This window comes from Clinocottus analis, unplaced genomic scaffold (genome assembly GCF_023055335.1).
Source record: "Clinocottus analis isolate CAN_PGR_092001 unplaced genomic scaffold, fCliAna1.0.p SCAF_4, whole genome shotgun sequence".
NCBI classification, from domain to species: Eukaryota; Metazoa; Chordata; class Actinopteri; order Perciformes; family Cottidae; genus Clinocottus; species Clinocottus analis.
In genome coordinates, this window is record NW_027176153.1 from 9,175,862 (window position 1) to 9,196,944 (window position 21,083).

The window sequence follows — 21,083 nt, forward strand, 5'->3', positions numbered from 1 at the left end:
GACTCAGGTGTGAGGATACGAGCACATCTGTGTGTACGGTGTTAAATTATACAAAATAAACAGGGTGCTTTTGACGTGGACCTGCAGACTTCAGTGACTATAACATAAGTATCTTAAATAGAACGGATCTGTTGTTAATGTTAAGAGTGGCAGTTTTGCATCGTTGTCAGACGTTATGTAGCACCGGTTCCTGGTAATTGCATTGATCTAAATGAGCACTTGGAACATCGTGTGTCTGTCTTTCACGTCCTCAGATAGTTCTCTGTCCACCTCCGCTGTGTAAACTCTTGTTATTACTATAGATCTCACACTATCCTTTTTATTGGTAGTCGATAGCTTTCAGCCCTCTGTCTTCCATGTGAGAAAAGTTTTAACTACAGTACAGGGTTTCTCCCTGTACATTTTAAGCGTAATATTTACAATGTATCCCGCCCTATGATTTATCAATTTAGTTAGTTAGATTACTGCTTGAACAGCGACCACTCAATATAAACATGCCATTAGTTGTTGGAAATAGCACTGCATGCTCATTATTTCATGATTTTATGAAGTTGGGGAGACAGTCTCTCAACTTAGATAACCTCACTCCAAAAGCAATCCATCCAGAATACTTCCAGTCAGTGCAACGGGCTAGATGGATGAGTTGTAGCCGATACTGACGTCTAAATGTTTGCCTCTAAACAAGTGAAAAAGTACACAAATTGGGTGAGCCACTGCTGTGTCCTCTGATTTGACCGAGTATCGTCTTAAGAGCCTGAAACAGCGTTAGCAATAGAGAGGAGGAGTCTGGACATTGATAGGCACTTTGAATCATTGGTTGTGTATTTGAAAGCAAAAGACAATGCCGTGTTCGAACATTTCCAAATGCCATAAATGTTGAACAATCTGTGGCAAAACTTCAGACGGACTCTGGCTCTGTGTTGCAAAAGTGTGGCAAAGTTTCTCTCGGCGCAGAGCTGTAGAACAAAGCTACTGTAAAATATGATGCGGGTGACTCCATTCCCCCTTCTGTGGCCTGAGAAAGTGTGTGTGTGTGTGTGTGTGTGTGTGTGTGTGTGTGTGTGTGTGTGTGTGTGTGTTAATCAGCAGCTTAACCCTTGGAGCCAAAAAGGAGGCTTTGGCAGGCACTCTGAGGTTTGAGGGGACTAGTGTGTCACAGTCGTGTGTGTGTGGAGCAAAACAGCCTCAATAACTTTCCATTCATTAACTCTCTCGCCCTTATTTATGAGAGTGAATGACACAATTCGCTTCGCCAAATTTATACCACACAATTACACAACCGCGAAGCCATGCAGATTTACAGTAATTACAATCAAATATACATTTTGAGAAACGCCAAATCACACTATCTATTTGATATTAATAAAGGAATACTTAGTTTTTAGTTAGTTTTACTTAGTTCTGCGGTGGATGGACAAAAAAAACCCCAGCTATGATCGCTGGGTCCATCATTTGATGCGCCAAAGTCAAAACGAGGTTGGAGGAGAAGCGTCAAAGCAGTTTGACAGGCGTCATCAAGGCTTGTGGTGCAATTTCAGCTGTTTGCAACAACAGGTGTGCTCCAAAAGCTCGGCCAGGTCAGAAATGCACCACTTTTGCATTTGTGGAATAGTATAGTTTAGCTCAGATTCTTGGCATAGCAAGTAAGAGAGCTTTACACCCTCAAATAGTCTGCAGCCACAAACAAAATTAAGAAGTTGGGGTCATTTGTTTGCAAATGGTTGCATAGCTCTTGGTCACTGACTTTCAAACGAACAGTAATCCATACAGACCGACAGAGAACTCGTTGATTTGACAGTTGATTTGTTTATATGTATCCTATTTGATTAATACGTGACCATAAGCAGTATTAGTATTATTAGACCGCAAATCGACCGCGTGTTATAATGAATAATGGTTTGAACTGGAAAGCACAAAAGCCCTTTGCACGCTTCCAGACGTCTCGCATCAACGCTTAGCGGCTGCTGTTGGTTGGCTGCCGGGTTCGGCCCAAACGAACCGCACCGATGGAGCAAACGGACTTGAGTTCATCTTGAACCTAACCAAACAAGTGAGGGGACCGCCGTTAGCGCTGGACTCTCGCAGCAAGCTGTCCTAGAACCGGTCGACACTTAGATTGCATCGCATAATTGATGAACACTTAACACTTGGCGAAGACACTTTTGCATTTGTGGAATTACAGATGGAGCGAAAGAGACATGAGGAGTTATCCTTGAGTTATTAACAGTTATCTTTTTAGTCAAGATACATTTCGCGTGAGAGAGACAGAGAGAGAGGAAGACGGCCTTCTTCTTTAGAGTTTAAAGTAATGGAACAAGAGCGAGACGGAGACAGACGAGGCAGATACCCACGTCAAACCGTTCAGGTCAGTTTCCAAGGCATTTTAACAAGGCCAGCTGTCTGTTACAGTCGTAGTCGAACTAGCCTTAATAGCCGGTCTTTGTCAGATCCTCCCAGCTTGTGTCAGATGATACCAGACTCCGGAGATCACTCAGCGATAAGGCTGGAAACATTGACAAGCGGAGTCCAAGTTAAAAAGGTGTTTCTACTTGGCCATTGTTGCGGTGCTGTATACGAGAAAAAGCAAACCAGAAGATAAGGTGTGAGAGGCTCACTGTATTTAGAAGAGAGAGAGAGAGAGAGAGAGAGAGAGAGAGAGAGAGAGAGAGAGAGAGAGAGAGAGAGAGAGAGAGAGAGAGAGAGAGAGAGAGAGAGAGAGAGAGAGAGAGAGAGAGAGAGAGAGAGAGAGAGAGAGAGAGAGACTTTGAAGGTAAAATGAATCCACAGCACCACTTGATGTATTCACACCCTTTTTCAATTTACAGCTGTAAGAAATGCAGTCGTAAAAATAATTCCTTGTGTTAATACAGATCATTGGAGCATGGTTAAGTTAGCAAAATGAATGTTGTTGGGGGGCCAATAGGATAAAAAACCCAAGATACTGTACAGTATTTGTGTCCTTGATCTGTCAGAGTTTGAATCCGGCTTACACCGATTCTGAGCTGGAAAACAGATAAACTCTTGACCGAAACTTATTTTAGGGTAATGGGTTACCTCAAAACGTGTTTTTCTGACAGCCGAACGGTTAAGGAGCAACTAACCCTGAGCAGCGAGTCCCCGGACCATTTCCTGTGTGTCCAGGGGCGCCTGAGGGTAAGTGGGCAGAGCATTCAGTCCTTAACCAGGATGAGGTTGGAGGTTCCATCTCTGGCTTCAACTCCCATGGATCACCAAGTCGTTCCCCGGACACTTCATAAAAATCCTTCCTAAAATGCTGAGGTTAGAGGTTGAATTTCATGCATGCACCTGTAGGTATACGACGACCGTAATTAAAGTTCAAGTCTTTGCAACTATGCAAATCCATGAGAGCTAATTAAAAACAAAACGGCAAAATCACCGGCAAAGGAGGGACAAAAGTGCGAGGCATTGGGGGAAATGAAGTACCCTACATCCTCTTCAATGTTTACGAGGCACACAGAGAAGTCTGAGTACTAGCACAGAGAGGAGCCTCTCTGCCTCTCTACCTGCCTGTGATAGGAATGGAGGGATGGGAGAGTACGAGTGAAGGAGTGTGGAGATACAAGATAGGGGAGAGGAGGATGTGTGCCCTCAGTCAATTGAAAAGCTGTCAGGGTGCAGGTGCATACAAGCTATACAAGCAAGAGATAAGAGGCAACTCTGTCTCTCACGCTGTTTTCCTCTTCACCTCTCCGGCCCTCCGTCTCCCTTGTTATCATCTCTCTTTTTCTCTTTCCTCCACCAACGCACCATTATTAATCAAGCTGGTAAATGGTAAAGCGGTCTGTTGAGGAGTCCTGACGCTCAAGACACGTCAAATGCCATTTCTTGCCTCAATAGATAAGGGTGGACCTGTTTTCCCCTCTCTCGCTCTCTCTCTCTCTCTCTCTCTCTCTCTCTCTCTCGTTCTCTCCGTACAGCTTTCCCTCTATACCAGGGATTAAGCATTTTCTCATCATATAGGACCCATCCAATTTTTTGTATATTAGTGGAACGTTGCAATAAACAAAATATGTACATTTTGCTGGATTCAAGCTACAGGGAAAGCTTTAAAGAAAGTGATGATTTTAGAAGATTTAAAGGTGTTTGTAGGCCTTTTTCAGCTTTTAGACAGAACCAGGTTAGCTGGTTCCCTCTACTTCCAGTTGTGATGCTAAACTAAAGTAATCCCTCACTGGCTCCCGCTTCACTTCGACTGGACAGACATCAGTGGTTTCAATCTTCTCATCTCATCTAACTCGACGACACCGACAATGACACAAACACCAAAAGCATTGCTTTTTCTGTAAATAACATCATTTTGTGACTCCATCTGTGCTTTTGTAAATAAAAGAATAAACAAAAAGTAAACCAGATTGCCATCATCAGACCCAAAAAAAAACATCATCGGACCCAAAAAAAATAAAGTTCTGTCTGTGCAAAAAATAAATAATATGTAGTTACTACTAAATAGCTCATTTTGTAAAACTAAAAGCAAATTGCTAAGCAAAACTGAATGAGTGTAGCTATGTGAGCATCAGGTTGTATCAGTATTGGTGGCTACAGTGAGCTGCTTTCCTCTACACATCTTTTTATGTGTAGAGGTTTTGAGAGACAGAAAAGACGACCTGACGTAGACTTCACGGAGATTGCCTTTTGGCAAAACGCTGAAAATTGACGAGTCCTGCATGCGCAGCTAACCTGTTAACGGCGTACCGTTACCATTTACCCAAAAGTACAGGCATTTCTCCATGTTTTTATTAATGACTTAGTTTGATGTCCGTGTACTTTTTGTAATGTGTGAAGCCAGCAGCTCATTGATTGATTGGTACGAGATCACCGGCACTTTGGCTCGTTTCACTTGGAGCAGAAGAGCTGCTCCGGGTTCAGAGAGCTGCTCCGGTGCTCCTTGCAGGAGGGCTATTGTTCTCATCTTTAACCTGGGAGCATTTAAAGCGCAGATACAGTTGTCTGCTTTTCACATACACATCCAAACATGGAATAAAGTTTTACCGTCTTCAAAGCCCAAGCGACGACGGCAACTTCCTTGACAAAAGTGCGTGAACAACGTTCACTGCCTAATGTGAAGACTTTTATTGCAGGGCTTGGAGAAAGTCCTTGGGTATGACACTTAACCCCGTAGCTGTGCGACTGTGAATGTGTGTGAATGTTAGTTAGTCCTGATGGGCGTGTATGAATAGGCAAATGATGTCATTTAGTGTTGAAGCGCTTTGAGTGGTCGGAAGACGAGAAAAGCACTTTAAAGTACAGGTCCATTTACTATTTACCTTCTTCACACAAGCCGCTCTCTTTTTCATTGTGCTGCGATTCGGATGCACTCACAACCTTGATTTGTATAAAAAAAAGAAAGAAAAAAATTCTAATAAAACAAACTAGTAATAATAATATTATCCTTGTAATGAAATAATTATTAGTCATTCAGATGTATTTTATGTTATTGGAACGGCAAACTTGAACCTCACTTCTGAAGGACTTAAAAACTCTTCATGATGAAACTTCTTGCACTAAACAGATTCATCTTCGCAGAAAAATATGGTTCAATTGGACATTCAATGATTCATACATCAGTTGCTGACCTTTTCATGGAGTTCTTTCAAAAAAATACTTTGTGCCCACGCAACTCGTGCTGTGTAATGCGAGTCTCGTTCATCCAGTGGCATCCTCAGTCCTTTCTCAACGCGGGCATTTGCGCACAAACGTTTCTTTTCAAAACACTTACCTGTCTCCCGCTTTGGCAGGCGTCCTGCGGCATGAGGAAAACAACATCAACCATGTGAGGTAACACAGTGAACCATTAAAATACAGATGGCCATCTTGTGGGTGGAGTGTTCCTCTTAAAATGTCACTTTAGTGGCTCGGTGTATCCTAAATATTGCACAAAATCACCTCAATGGTTCCGAACTGTAGTTCACTTTTGGTTTCTGGACGCTGGAAGTAAAACGTCGCAACCAAACTTCCCCTGGAGACAACGAGTGACGAGCGGTTTCTCGACAGCACCGCGAGGAGCAATACGCTGTGCACGATGCGGAAATATTGTTACTTCCAAGGCAGTTTTTTCCTACACTCCTAATGTTTAAACAGACATTGAAAGACGGCGTTGTTGTCATTTGAATACACAGCCAGGCACTGTTAAAAAAAAAAAAAAAAAAAAAAAAGGACACACTATATTCATACCGTGTCAAAACTAATACAACATATGCGCAGTGTGTCAGCGCACTAACACGATGTACAGACTTTCACTGAATATTCTTCTTTCTTTTTCTGGAGCCTTCAAGTCAGTCACAATATTGGATTCTCTTTATTTTTCCTCTTCGGGCGCTGCTTCCCGTGAGATGTGAACACGATTTTACTAATTGGCTGCCTGCAACACAGCGCAGATACAAATACTTTGTAGTTGACAGGATAGAAGTAAAATGGCATGTAGGACAAACAATGCCTTATATGTACAGCCAAAGCCATTAAGGAGAGCACAAAAACAAGCATCAGTCTAACTCTGAGAGATGCATGGTTTAGAGGCGATAAAGGCATCTTCCTTATCAGACTCCAAGCTTTGCCAGAGGCTTTTGTAGTTGCTGCCGCGTTTTGTGTCTCTTCCATTTTCCAATTCCTCCCCTTTCATGTCGCTCCCTTCTCTTTTGTCTTGGTAAGCTGGTCGATGTGGTCCACAAGTCTGAGGCCTCTGTGTTCCGTACGCCTCCGCCGCCGCCGATTAAAAATAATGGGCTGCACCATTAATTAAGCAACTAATCTTACTGTTTATGTTTTGTCATATTTACCGCTCACAGATGCGGGGAGAACTCTCCCCAAAAATCGACAGTTTGTTCCCACACACGCTTTAAAAAACTGCTTTCGCAGCACGCACGCACATTAAAAAACAACCTCATACGCGGCTGGACGGGCTGTCGGGGACGCTGCTTTGCGGCTCGTTCCAGCAAAAAAAAACAAAAAAAAACCACAGACAAGCTCTCTCACTCTATTTATTTTTTGTAAGCGGCTCAGTTAATATTGTTGATTTAAGACCTCACCTTCAATTTAGTGTAGCATGTGGACAGAGCTTTAGCTTTTGCCGCGGCTGAGCCAATTTTCTGCTTCAAGCGCCTTTAATAAACCACGCGGCGCTATCAGGAGGCTTTGGCTCTCCTGATGAAGGCCATTTATTTCAAATTAAAGGAGAGTTCCTTATCTTTGGCGGCCTCAAACGCCGAGAGAGATAAAGACGGTGAGCTTTGTGGTCGTCCTCGCTGTGTTGTTAATGGGATGAGAGACAGAGAGAAAAAGGGGGGAGGGAGGAAGAGTAAGAAAGGGGGCAGAGTTAGAGAGAAGACTGAGAATAAAAATGGGAAAAGGCAGATAAAACAGGCGAGATAAACCATTGGGGGGTGCGGGGATGCAGAGCAATCTGATAGGTTGTCATCTTTTTAAAAAGGGCTCGTGAAAGATCCCCCACACCCCCCAAAAATTGCTTCATTCCTTCCCTCTCATCGTTTTATCTCCCTTTTTATATGTTTTTCTATCCGTCTCTGTTAATTTACCTCTTTAACCTCCGTCACCCATGCTCCAAAAAAAAAAGAAAACTCAGTCATTGCATCCATGATACCGATGATAAAGTGTGTGCGTGCCAGCGTGGATACGGATACACCCTAATTGAAACACAGGGGTCAGCTCTCCTTCATGAATCAAAGCCAGAAAGACCCTTTAATATGGCTTTCAATTAAATCTGGTGTTAAATGCTCCTCGCAGAGCGAGTGTGCGCGCACAGCGCAAGTTCACGGCGCTTTCATGTTCACGGTGTTCTACAAGTGTGTGTGTGTGTGTCTGTGTGCGCGTGTGTTTCTTTCCTCTACCTGCGTGGGCGTACATAACTCGCTTGTCTCCGCTCCAATCAGTCAGAATCCATTACAGCGAGGCACCCAGGCAGCGAGCCTGTCATAGTTAACAATCGCGCAGATAGACAGGCAAAGACCAATTATAATACAGCCCACATATCAAATTAAGCACGGCTCATTCAGTCGCTCAGAGCACACTTTTCTGCTGTATTTGATCAGAGTGATCCTACCCACGCAATTAAGCGTGGTTTAGCACTAATTGCGCGATTTGTGAGGAGGCACGTACTCGAACCCATAGTAGGTTGTTGAACAGGTTGCAGCGGGTGAGACTGTTAATTGTTTTCCATCTTTGTCTTGCCTCAATTAGTCAGACAGTATCCTTGGGACAGCTGAGGAGTAGGAAGTCGGAGAGAGCTGTGAACTGGACCAGCCACACGGATCTTTCAAAGTCGGGGGGAGGAGGAGGAGGGTATTTATTGTTCTGCTAGGACTGGACAAAACCACACAATTTCCCACCAAAAAATAGAAAGTGCCCCATTTAGCTGTGCTTTAAAGCAGGAAATATTCAGTTATTGTTCAATCGGTTTCATTAACTGATGAATGGATCATTGTTTCATACGAACTCACCTTTTTTAAACTCTCGTTGGCCGCCACCACTTACCAAGGACAATATCTGGCTCTTTAGCTTCTAAATGCTCCACATGTGCTCACCAGCACCAGCGGCTGCCCGCTGCAGTTGGAAACACCACGCGAGAGTTTATTCCGCGTGTATCTGATCCATTGCTCCATACAACAACATAGCTTACAGCCACTTTAAATTTACTTCTTTTTTTTCCACATTCACATTTCCTCTTTCCCCGAAGAGCTGATGTACGCGTTGCACTAACTGTTGACATCTGGGGTTTCTTTCTCACTCGGAAAAAAGTCTCCGTTGTTTGTTAAGACCAATAAAAATCCTCGACAAATCTGAGCCAAAGTAATATATGAAACCTTGATCCACAGTACATTCGCAAACAGTGGATTTAATGCATCTGGTCCAATGTTAAGGCTTTAGATGTTGATCCCCATCAGTTGTTTGATTTATATAAAGTGATCCTAGGTTTTTTTCTGGCTGCATTTTCCCCTCTGCAGGCCCAAATTTACACCGTCAGTGAGAAAGACGTTTTTCTTTCACCTCAATAATTCCATCCTTCTGTGTTTGTGTGTTTTGCAGGACTCGCAACACCGACCCGGTGTGTCTCGGCTTGCAGGCTCAGATCTTATCTTGCTACAGGGACAACAGAGACGAGACCCTAAGGTGTTCCGAGCTGGCCAAAGAATACATGCGGTGTATCAACGCTGCAAAGAAGGTGAGGGCTTCTTTCAAATCAATAGGACCTGGAACATCAGGGGCAATGGAACAAAATCCCCAAATGTATTTATTGTGTCAATCCAAGATCATACCTTCATTATGAGGATCCCTTTTTGAAGCCATATCAATCGCAACTTTAAAGCAAAAAGAATAAGTGTACAGTAATTATAATAATGCTAATAACATTGTTTCAAATTGTACTTTGCATGGCCCTTCAAAGAAGTAGGGGGGAGACATAACAATCCAGTCTGAGTCGTGTCTTTTGAAGTTCTCCATGGAGAGAGATGATATTTTCAGAGCAGCACACTGTCTGATGTAAAAGAAAGAAATTCAATTTTTCTTATGTTCTCATGATTATTCAGGCGGGAAGTGTGCGGGTGGGGGGAGTTTAAGACCCCCGAAAAATCAGATTGATCGGATTTTGAGAGCTGTCACTTCAGGTTTTAATACAGAAAAAAAAAAAAACTTGTCATTAGAACTTGCTTTCAGACTGACTGTCTGATGTAAAAGTATGAAATCCAAGTTCTTCAGCGCTCCTGAACTTGTTTTCCCACTAATGCTGAAAATGACACCGTTTCAAAGGCAAACACGGTTTGGGTTGCTGTGACATAAGTCCTCGGTAGCAGTTCAGCTCGTCGCACCAGCCTTCGCCCCTTCGCTTCTAATTTTAGGTAGTTTACAGACGCGCAATCATTTAAAGTAAGCGAGAAGGAGGAAAAAAAAACACAACAAAACAGCCGGTTGTCATCGGAGGGAAAAAAAAAAACAAGCACTAAAACTAGACATTTTTCCTGACAACATTAATTGTAATATTTTCTGAACAGACTGCCAGAATAGAAGACAAATCTGAATTCCTGGAAGCGGTTCACCTGATGTCAAGGGAGCCAGACAGGGTCGTCCAGTCAGACGCAGCGATGATGTCTGTAGTCGGCTCATTAGCATTCTGGGAGAGTTTAACAGAAGTCTTGCACTGTCAATTGTAAATGTGTTGATATAACCCCGAGGCTTCTTTTCTCGTGCGTGAGACATTTTGCATTTTTTTAAGTTGGAAACAACTCAACCGATAACCCGTTTCGTCATCAAAGCGAGGCTTTAGACGATGCTGAGGATATAATCCACATGTTTCACTGTATCTTTGGTGTCTTTTTAGCTGCGAAATGGGATTTTTGTAATCTTCAGTGTTGTCTTGCTGTTTCACCTGGTAAATAGCACAACACAATAACATTCACACTCACCGAGCAGGGCAGACCGACATGTTTCCTAATCTGTGTTACATAAAATCTGAGTTATCGAAGACTAAGACACGGAGTCATAGAACTGACAAAAGGTAGAACGAGGTTAGTTGAAAATATAACTGAATGTATCAATAAATAATACATTTAAATAAGTGAAAGGGATTTTTTTCCTTTAACCTCCAATAAGTTTAGAAAATAGATTAAAACCATACATGATATTTTTCTCTACTCTGTTTAGACTTTTTAACTTTCCTATTTCATATTGGTCCAAATGTAATTTAATGGTTTTATAAAAGTACGGAGTAAAAACGTTCCTTCATTTGAACTATTTAACAAACAGTAATATTAGTTTGAATTTACTTCTAATCTTTTACGACATTTTGACAGCTATGAGGCTTCAATAGACGAAGCAGCAAACTCTATGACATTATGTTAAGGTGATCTGGGTCTCCTGTCGTTTTCTGACTGTTAATTTAGTTGATGTAGTTATCTCTTCATCCAAGAGAAACCCTGCCTTTTTCTCCCTCTCTTTGTCACTTTTTTAGTTGTTTTTTTCATCCGTGGTGAAACAAAATTTAAAAACCACTGCTTACGCATGCACTCAGAAACGTCTAGCCTTTGTACTTTCGCTTTCAGCATTCCCCATTCCTCAATTGGATCCACTGCTGTATTATTCAAAAGCAAAGATGAGCTCCTCTCCTCGAGTGTGTGTCATCGCTGCAGCAGTTTGAAGTTACAAATTCACAGGAAGTTGGAGGGTGCAACAGGACGAGCGGGGGGGGGGGACAGTTGGAGGCAAAGTGCTGGAAGCTCACCCTTCCAAAGTTTGTACAGTAGAAGCATTTGAAGGTGTAGCTGCTAATCATGCACCCGGACGGCGTATCAGCGCCTCATGGTGCTCTCTGCTCACATCTTCACTGCATTGCTCAGGAGCACTGAGGCTTCCCCCTGGCATACAGTAATACAGCATGAGATAATCAGCTGTGTGTGTGTGTGTGTGTGTGTGTGTGTGTGTGTGAGAGTGAGAGAGAGAGAGAGAGAATGTGTGCGTGGTTGCCTATACGTGTGTGCACTTTCAATCGCATCTGTAGCTTTGTTGCTGTCTTGAAGCCCATGCAGACACAAACACGCACAGCAAAGCCGACGTTTGTTTTCTTGTATTTTTGCACTTATGAGATGTCAAATGTTGTGTGTCTGTGTGTGTGAGTGTGAGTGAGAGAGCGATATATTTTTCTTTATCATATTAACTGGTGTGAGATAACGAGGAGTGAAGGGAAAACTCTTTGAAGGCTGTCTTTAAAAGAGCACAGCAGATCATACACAATGTGTCTCTCTTGCTTATTAGCCCCTGAGGCATCTCCCTGACTTTATGCCCAAGTTGAAAGTTTATAAAGTTCTTCTTCCATTATGTAGAAACTGTCACCATTAGGTTATCACTGAAGACTTGGAGGGTAGATGGTGAACTTACTTAATGTGCCATGGCCCAAGAAACTAAAAACAAACTCACCATGTTGAATTTGAAAGACAAAATAACTTTATACAGCCAGCAGACTTAATTCAGTATCAAAGGAATTGCCTAAAATACAAATTTACAACTATTATATGAGGGCGATATTTCAAATAATTGTAGCTTTTATAATCATGGCATCATTCACAAAGTACATCTAACCAAGTCACATCAGACATAGTTGATGAAAAGAAAGTGCAATTAAGTCCCGCCCACATCGCAGAGGAAAATTCTTAATTGCTCTCCATTGAATTTGTATTGCGCGAAGGTGCCTCCTTGTCCCTTTAGCAAAGAACAGAAAAGTGTCTAAAAGCTGCCGTGTGGTGGGATGAACCAGCAACACGGCAAAGAACCCACAACTAAGTGTGCATATGCTGACAAAAATAAAAACTAAGGCTCCAGTCTCGGGATGCATCACTTTAAACTTGTTCATTCCTGATACTGATACCTGGACTACCAGCCGATACGAGTACAGACCTCAGGCCAGTTTCAGCACACTTTCTATATTTATATGTTTAAGGCTTTTGGGATTGACTTTGCTTTTCAATAAGGGTATACCAATTTCAGTGTTCATCACTTCAAAAACCACTTATTTAATAAATCAAAATAAAGAATGAAATTGAAAGTTTCCGATGGGCGAGAGCTTTTTAAAACGAGCGAGCAGCAGACTTCGCCCCTTCGGTTCTAATTTTAGGTAGTTTACAGACACGCAATCATTTAAAATAAGCAAGAAGGAGGAAAAAAAACACAACAAAACAGCCGGTTGTCTTCGGAGGGAGAAAAAAAAAACAAGCAATAAAACTAGACATTTTTCCTGACAACATTAATTGTAATATTTTCTGAACAGACTGCCAGAATAGAAGACAAATCTGAATTCCTGGAAGCGGTTCACCTGATGTCAAGGGAGCCAGACAGGGTCGTCCAGTCAGACGCAGCGATGATGTCTGTAGCGAGATCTGACTTCATTGGGACTAAATGTGGTCCAGTTTCTTTTTTTTTTATTGTTTTGTGTTTCCAGACTCGACAGAAGCGACTGTGATGTGTTTTGATCAGTGTCACAGTGGGTCTGCGGTCAAGCCAGCATATCGCAGACGTCCTCCTGCTGGGTTACGCCGCCGTCTTTATCCACGCTTGTGTACATGCGTGTGTTTGTCCGATGACAAATGAGGGGAGGATCCCACAGAGCCTTAGCAGACGACTTCCAGTCATTATCCTCTGGGAGGCAGGGCCTGACGCGGGCACCGCTACATGTAGCACACACACACACACACACACACACACACACACATACAGGGAGTGAAAACAGCGCGAGAGATTTCGGGAAGCAGATGAGTGCAACAGCGGAATCACGAAACACAGACGGATATTGTATGTGGAGCTACAGCGAGGTCTGGATCTGGCCAGCTGTAAAGTTGAGACCTCAGGAACTTTAAACGCTGTTATTTTCCCCTTCAGCAAGGCCAACTACTGAGGCGCACACACACACACACATACACACACACACACACACACTCATGCATATATATCGATGCCCTGCTGTGGAGTACAGACCTTGGGGTCTAATACCAAGGGAGTTACTTCTAAAGTTAAAAGCTGCCTGTCAGACGAGCGAGGAAGAGAAAACTGAAGCCAACAGAGAGAAAAGCGCCGGGGAGCAGCAGTGTGATGGAAAAGCAGGTTGATTGAAAAGGAGATTTGAAAATATCTGTATTTAATACGGGTGAGCCTGAATAGTTGACCATTCAACATGGACTAAATCAAAGAATGGACCTCCATGTATTAATCGGAGCGTAGCACCACTCATGGTACCCGCAAGGTCTTAAAAACTTGAAAAAGTCTTAAATTTAGTACTCATAATTCAAGGCCTTAAAAAGGCATAACATTTTGTCAACAGGTCTTGAATTTCGTTCATCAAGTCTTCATTTTTACCCCTTTCTTATTTGATACGGCGCCACAACATCTGTTTATTGTTCGTTGTTAAAACGAATCTTAGTACACCCAAACGTCACATCCAAAATGTCAGGTAACCTTGTATATGCTCTGAACTGACTGAGACGCTGACACCCCCTCACTGTACAGTAGGGCTGCAACGACAAATCGATAAAAATCGATTATTAAAAAAGTATGAATTTTCATTATAGATTCATTGTGTCACGCGATTATTACGCCACTCAATAAGTCGCGGAGATGTTTGAGTATTGAACAAACGAGTTGAGTTGAGCCCATTGCATCCTCTCGTATGTCACTTCATAGTCGCGTTGCTAGCTAGCTAGGCTAACCGTTGTCGTTAGCACACTAGCTTGTCGTTCATTCCCCGTGTTTGAGCTGCACTGTTGGGTTAGATAACGTCTTTGTTTTAAAATACGTCTCCTCTGAGGTGCAGAACACAGACCTGCGTTCAACTGTCCGATATACTGTGGCTTTGAAGTGCTGCTGGGATTTGTAGTTCCATATCTAATTTATAACTTTTCTTAGGTAAAGTGCAGTCCGTAAGTTATCCGTTGTGCGTCTGTGAGTGTGTGCGTCTGTGTGTGTGTATGAGCGTTTGTGAGTGTGTGTGTGTGTGTGTGTCTGTGAATGTGTGTGTCTGTGAGTGTGTTTGTGTGAATGTGTGTGTGTTTGTGTGTCTGTGAATGTGTGTGTATGTCAGCGTCTGTGAGTGTAGAGAAGAAGTTCTGACGTTCAGAAAATTCCTGTTTTCTGATTTGTATTTCTTTACTTTTGATGAATTCTTTATCGTTACGATTGTTTGCACTGTGAATTTGCACTGTCAGTTCTGTTTTTCTGAAAAAATGTTGCAAATTGATGTTTTTGGGGGTAAAGTACTGTCTTTGCGCGCGCAACGGAAATGGTCGTTGTTTGCTGTGGGCTGCACGAGGCAGTGAGTGATGGCAAATGCAGGTCGGGCAAAGTCTGATGCCTTTAGAAGCCACAAGGACACGTTGGCTGAACTCATCAAACTGGATGAACAGATTGATGCCAAAGGCTGTAGGATCTGTTGTATTACAACCGCACACAGGTGCACCCACAGACGTATCCAGACACGCACTCACAAACACACACACACACACACACACACACACACGTACACCCCTCACAGTTATTATTTTAAATGGTTGTGTCTTATGTTTTAAATATAGTGTAGATTACAACAGCTTGATGTTACGTTGACAGATAAGATCTTTGAAGGCTGTATACCTCAGAGCATATAGTTCATGAAAGATATTTGATTGATTTCAATTTTTTTTCATTCATACACATATCAGGGTCTTAAATTTCATTCTAAGTGGTCTTGAAAAGGTCTTAAAAAGTCTTACATTTGAGATGAAAAATCCTGTGGTACCCTGTCTACTAGAGGCTGGATATATGTTTAATTTATGAGTGATTCTCTAAAATCAGCTGTTTGTGGCTCGTGTCTCTCTCCCTCTCATTGACTTTCCCTTCCCTTCTGTCGTCTGTGAATTACTTTAATGGGGACATTGGAATTAGGACCCCGCTAATGTTCACTAGCTCTCCCCCGCCAATGTCAACGCGGAGTAGTTCACAAATGACGCGTTATAAGGGAAAACGTTGCGGGGGCAACGGGACGCCATTAGCTTTGAAGACTCTGCTCCCAACACGGTCTGTAGATCATCTGAAGTTTCCAGGTGATGAATTCTGGGGGAGATGGCATTCTGCTGGGTTTTTCAAATGCATTTTAGATTAGATTAGACAATCGAGATCAATATACTGCTGTCCCTTTTTAAAGAGACGTAGAGATAATGAATGTCAAGTGAAAACGAGGCTGAATATTGTTTTTTCTTGCTCCGTGCCCATGCCGACAATAAATGTGCAATGCGTTGTCTCTTTTTATGGTTTTATTAGATCTACAATTGGGTTTTGTAGCCTCGCATTCCCGATGCGTTTCCCGTTAACCGTCCAAGCAGCTGAACTCCCCCGGTCCCCGACAGCCTCAACCAGATACAAGATGGGAGTCGGAGGGCTTGCTGATGAGATGTCAGATATGTCAGCTATCACACTGTAACTCGTTCTCTTAAATGACCCAGCGCATTAAGAGCGCGGGTCCGGCTCCTGCGTAAGCGGCATCCATTTTCACCTTTGTATTCCCCTTTCTTCTGCTGGGGTGAGGATTTAGCTTGTTGGACTGTTGACAGTCATTGACATCCAGGGCTCGTACGAATAGCGGAGGCGGTTTGACTTAAGACGTGTCGTGTCTGCTGTCCATCAGAGGCCACTTAACACATGTATTAAGTGCTGCGGTAAGACGGCGCTGTACTCAGAGCAATAGAAGTCTCACCCAAATCACATTTCAAATCTTATGTAACTTATATAAGAAAAGAAAAAGTCACTTCTACTGAGTTCATAGTTCTGAGCCAACACCTGTATTAAAAGAACAAGAATCCCACCTGACAGCCTCACAATAAATCTTTTGTGTTTTTTTTAGTTTTCCATTATGTTTCATGAACCCGAATGTAACGGTGACAACCAGGCAAACTTTTGAGTTGCTGTTTAGTAGGCGAGGAAAAAAAACGACGGAAAAAGGTATCGCTAATTGATTATCTTTCTCTCTTTATACGTCTGTGATGTCGACGGATGTACTGCATTGCAATTATGTGCTGAGAAGAGTTCGCAATATTCTGTCCCGATCATTTATGTTGTGGTGGGGGTGGGGAGGGGCATCAGAGCAGGACAGTTTTGTAGTTAATGCAGGGGAGCTTTCCTGAGACCCACAGACGGATGGTTTGGAATACATTTTTTTTTTAGGAGCGCTGTTGTGATTTGAGCCTGTTGTCCAGAAGCTCGTGTGCTGGTACCCAAGCCGTGCTTTGTGCGCAAGTTTGATTCCCGGTGGATGGCACACCAGAAGATAAGGGAAGAAAGAAAATAGTTTTATCAAGTTTTGATAAGCCCACTCTCAGAGGAAAACCCTATTGACGATACTGATAATAAATCTGTATCTTTGGCCAATCTGTATGCAAACTGACTCACAAAGCCAGTGAATCACAGCGATATAAAACCTACTATTGATTTCTTCTTCTTTTTTTTTTACCTTCAGTTGTATTGTTGATTGAACAGGAGTCATGCCGGTACAAAGATCACAGCAGCTCAACGTCTTTGTCGGCAGATGAAAATGTAGACAAACAAACTGAATGGAAAAGTACAAAGGGAAGGCTTTGAAGAACTAAAAAGCACAAGCTGTAGATAACCAGAGAGCTCGAAACTGTGAGATAGAGGTGGGAGATATGAGAGGTCGATGACACGTGAACGGAAGGGCCTGGAGAAACACTGGACATAAAAAGTAGATAGGAAGCAGAGGAAGGGAGTACTAAAACGCGACAAGAGAGGAGAAACGATGAGGTCTGAAGTGAAGGCTGAGATAAAATGTCCACCAGTTTACGTGAGACAAATAATGGAGCGGACTTCCTACTACAGGCCGAATGTAAGAGAGGATAAATGAGTTAAGGAAAATGGAGAGATGAACCTTGTGATGAGCCCTGATGGGACACAGCTGAAAGGACATTAAGAAAACAAACCAGAGGAATGATTGCGAGGAAGAGAGGGTGGATAATATGGAGGAGAAATATGAGGGGAAGAAAATGCAGTTGAGCTTTGAAAAACAGCAATCGGAGAAGCGATGGGGTGGAAATGGGGGTGGGAGCGATGGGGGAGATGTGAGGAGGAGGTGGACAGTAAAGAACAGGGGTGGAGGGAGACGAGGGATGATGGGAGATGGGGTGGGAGTGCCATGTGTGTGAGAGAGAGAAAAATGGAGGGGAAAGACTCGGACAGACGCGCTAAAGGGGAGAGAAAGAGGGGGAGGGGGGGTGCACGGGGCTCATGTCACACAGGTTGGGAACGATGGGAGAAAAGGGTGAGTATAGGGAGGTGAAAAAAAAAAAGGTAAGGCTGGTGGATGCCGTGAAGAGATGGTAAGTGGTTATGGAGATGGACGGAGGATGAAAGGATACGGAGGGAGGAATAGATGGTGGGCCCCTCAGCAGTCAACGCTAATGAAGAAGAATGAGCGGTTTCAGCTGCTTGCTGGACCTGCTACTGACCACACACACACACACACACACACACACACACACACACACACACACAGAAACAGTGAGAATTTCACACACTCGATTTTTGACAAAAAATGTGTGAAGCGCAGAAGCAGTCAAACTCCACGTTCACCTCATTTGTATGCATGAATAAATATTACAAAGTGTTGAGTAGCTTTCTTTAAACTAGGCCTAATTAAGGGAACCGTTTCTCCCAATTTCTTCTATTTGTTTCGGAGAGAGAACCCGTCTCAGATTAAACACTCATGCGTGGGGGTTTCACACCAAGCGTCTAAATTAGAGTAGGTTGCTTTAATTGGGGCTAAAGTCTTGCAGCGTTTTTATATCTTCCTTCAAAGTGCAGAACTTTTCTACAAAGTTGATGTACCGCGGAGCAGATAGCACTTTTTTTCTTTTTTTTTTTTAATCCTTTGACTTTCTATTTGTGGCTGTGCTTTCACCCAGCGTGACTTCCTGCCCATTGGAGAAAACAGGAGGGAAACTCGCGAGTAAAAGATAAATAACTACATTTTGAATCTTAGCAAATTGTTCCATGGTAGTTTTCCACAGTTTTTGCAAAGGCGTTGAATGGATTCAAAAGAGGTACCGTACGTTTGGAGCACATTTGAGTCATTCTCTTCTGCTCGCAGCTGAAGGTCTGTTTGTGCCTCATTAGCTGGGACTGCCTTCAGACAAGAAAAAGCTTTAAGGAATAATCTTTTTTTTTAACCAGGCAAGCTCGCAGTGTTGAGCAAAAGTTGACTCGAGACTTTGCCAGATCCAAGCAGTGCAAATGCTGAGTGTCGTGACTGAAGTCTATTGACCAAAAGTTGGATTCCCATCAGAGTTGGATACTTGGAAGTGGAACAATACCATTGAAGGTGTTCATCTTTCCTTTTGCTTCTGTTTTTCAACAAGTTGCGTTTGTCATCAAGATGCGTAGCTGTAATGGAGGATAAAGAGCTGCAGGAACAAGTCCTGAAACCTGGAGAGTTTCCATCGTCTCGGCCTGAGGCTAACGCCAGCTTAGAAAGTTGTTCCGCAATATGAAATATGTCACTAAGTAACTCGTTGCATGGATTTTGAAAAAGAGAGTTGCTAAAAGAGTCAAGAAAACAGCATTGGGCCGACGGGTCCGCCTCCAACTTTTTTATGTATTCATGGTTTTATAGGACAATGGTTGGCTTTTTTTACTTCTGCCAACTGCATTCACGCTTCAAAAACATCTTTAAAGCGGTGTTCATATGCAAAGATTATTAAAACGTGAAAGTATCAAAAACATTGTTTTCCTTTAATAATCCATTGACAAAATCCCATCAACCTCGAGGGAATCCGGGCAAAGGTGACTTCCGGGGATTGGCCTTCCAAGAATGAGTCATCCCTGCATCACCTGTGCTGTCCAAACTAAGGCATGTTGAGTATTGAACAATGCAAATGTGGCCAATTTTTAAGTGCACAAGTCACCGGCTCATGTGCCCTTCGGCTGCTCGTAGTAGATACGCATCACGGACGGTATCATTGCAGACAGAAGGTCACGGTCCAGTTGATGGTCGCACCGGTCCAGAGATGATACTGCTGCTTATGTGGTGCTCTGATGTTCTGACAGGCGTCAAGATGCAGCCAGTGCGGCGGGCTCAGATGGGAAAACACTGACGGCAGCAGGCTGTCCAGCTCACAGTTGAGTTGTTAAACACAAAAATTGTGATTTGATGATTATACATTGAATACTACTCTGCTGATCTGCACGTGTTTATACGTCATACAGCGGCAGTGTGTTGCCCTTTTAAACGCATGGATCATCAATCTGTCCTAAATTCTTATCTGTATTAATATTATTCAACTCTTTGACTCAACAAGTAACGCTTGAGTCATTCCGGACATGGTTCAGCTGACTTCAAACAACATACAAGCTTCAGATCGATTATCCATCGCGGCAGATGTTTTGTAGCATGGCGCCATGCTGGCTGGAGTCAGCAGGTGAGGCTCAGGTGCTGCTGTAGTGAGCGTCGGGGTCCTCGGGGTCGGAAAGACTTCACTTTCCAAAGGAGTCACAGTCGTGATTATTTATTTCAAGCGTGGATGATTCTTACAAGCTGAATTTGAAAAAGTATTGATGCATAATGCTGCTACACGCAGGGAGAGTTTAGTGCAAAAGAAGGCAGAACAAAGAAAGTGGAACGTACTCTGTATTTAATTGGGTTTGTTACAGTAAAGTGAGCGTTCTTTATTTGTATTTGATTGGCTTGCTGTTACCGACGACACAATGTTCACTTCGTTTATACTGTGCGTTTCTCGGTGAGAGTGTGTGCCGTCTTTTTTGTGGCTGTTTGTGTCCTTAATGACTTCAGCTGCCAGAAACGTATATAAATATATCAAATGGCAGTTACTTCGACCTGCGAATGAACTCTGCGTTATGTTTGTGCCACAGGCAGTGCTTTTTAGCTGAAAGACCTGGTGTGTGTGTGTGTGTGTGTGTGTGTGTGTGCGTGTGTGTGTGTGTGTTGGGTCCACTGAAGAGTGTGTTAAATTGTGACTGAGATGTGTTATCAAAGAGAAGAGGGATAGAGGTCAGGGTGGCAGTAGACTGCAAGAACTCACATGAACCGGTCGAGTCCAGTTTTCAAACTTGAAGGCGAAAATCGAATGTAAAAACCAACCACACATTTTTATTCCTTAAGCGATAAGAGGACACGCTGTTCCCCTGTGTGTCGACCGTAGACTGTGTAGCCAACGTGACGTCACCTATCGGTTGTTGGACTGCTGTTTTGAAGCCTCGAGTTCGGCTACTTCGCCGTCGCCATCTTGGATTACGGTCGTTGCCAAGTTTTTTGCAACCAGTGAACGGAAGTGGTAGAGACGCTGTATACTCTGGTAGGTCTGGTAGCGGCAGCAACCTGTCAATCACAGTAGCCCCGTCCAAAAGGATACTCTGTCAATCACAGTAGCCCCGCCCAAAAGGATACTCCGCGTTATGGTTTATTTGAATGTACTAAATGAACATCATGCTGTATGAAAGGAGACTTGAAACTATAGATTGAGACCATAAACTCACGTTTACAATGTGTACTGAGGGAATGAATTTTCCCATCGACTTTA

General features: G+C 43.1%; 1 protein-coding gene across 2 annotated transcripts in view; it reads left to right on the top strand.

Annotated features, from left to right (window-relative positions):
- chchd6a (coiled-coil-helix-coiled-coil-helix domain containing 6a) overlaps positions 1-21,083 on the top strand; it is a 68,394-nt gene that overhangs the window by 34,494 nt on the left and 12,817 nt on the right. For both annotated transcript variants that reach the window (XM_068598240.1, XM_068598241.1), the window contains one exon: positions 9,058-9,193. In XM_068598240.1, coding sequence (XP_068454341.1) covers positions 9,058-9,193 — 136 coding nt within the window. The remainder of the gene's footprint in view (positions 1-9,057; positions 9,194-21,083) is intronic.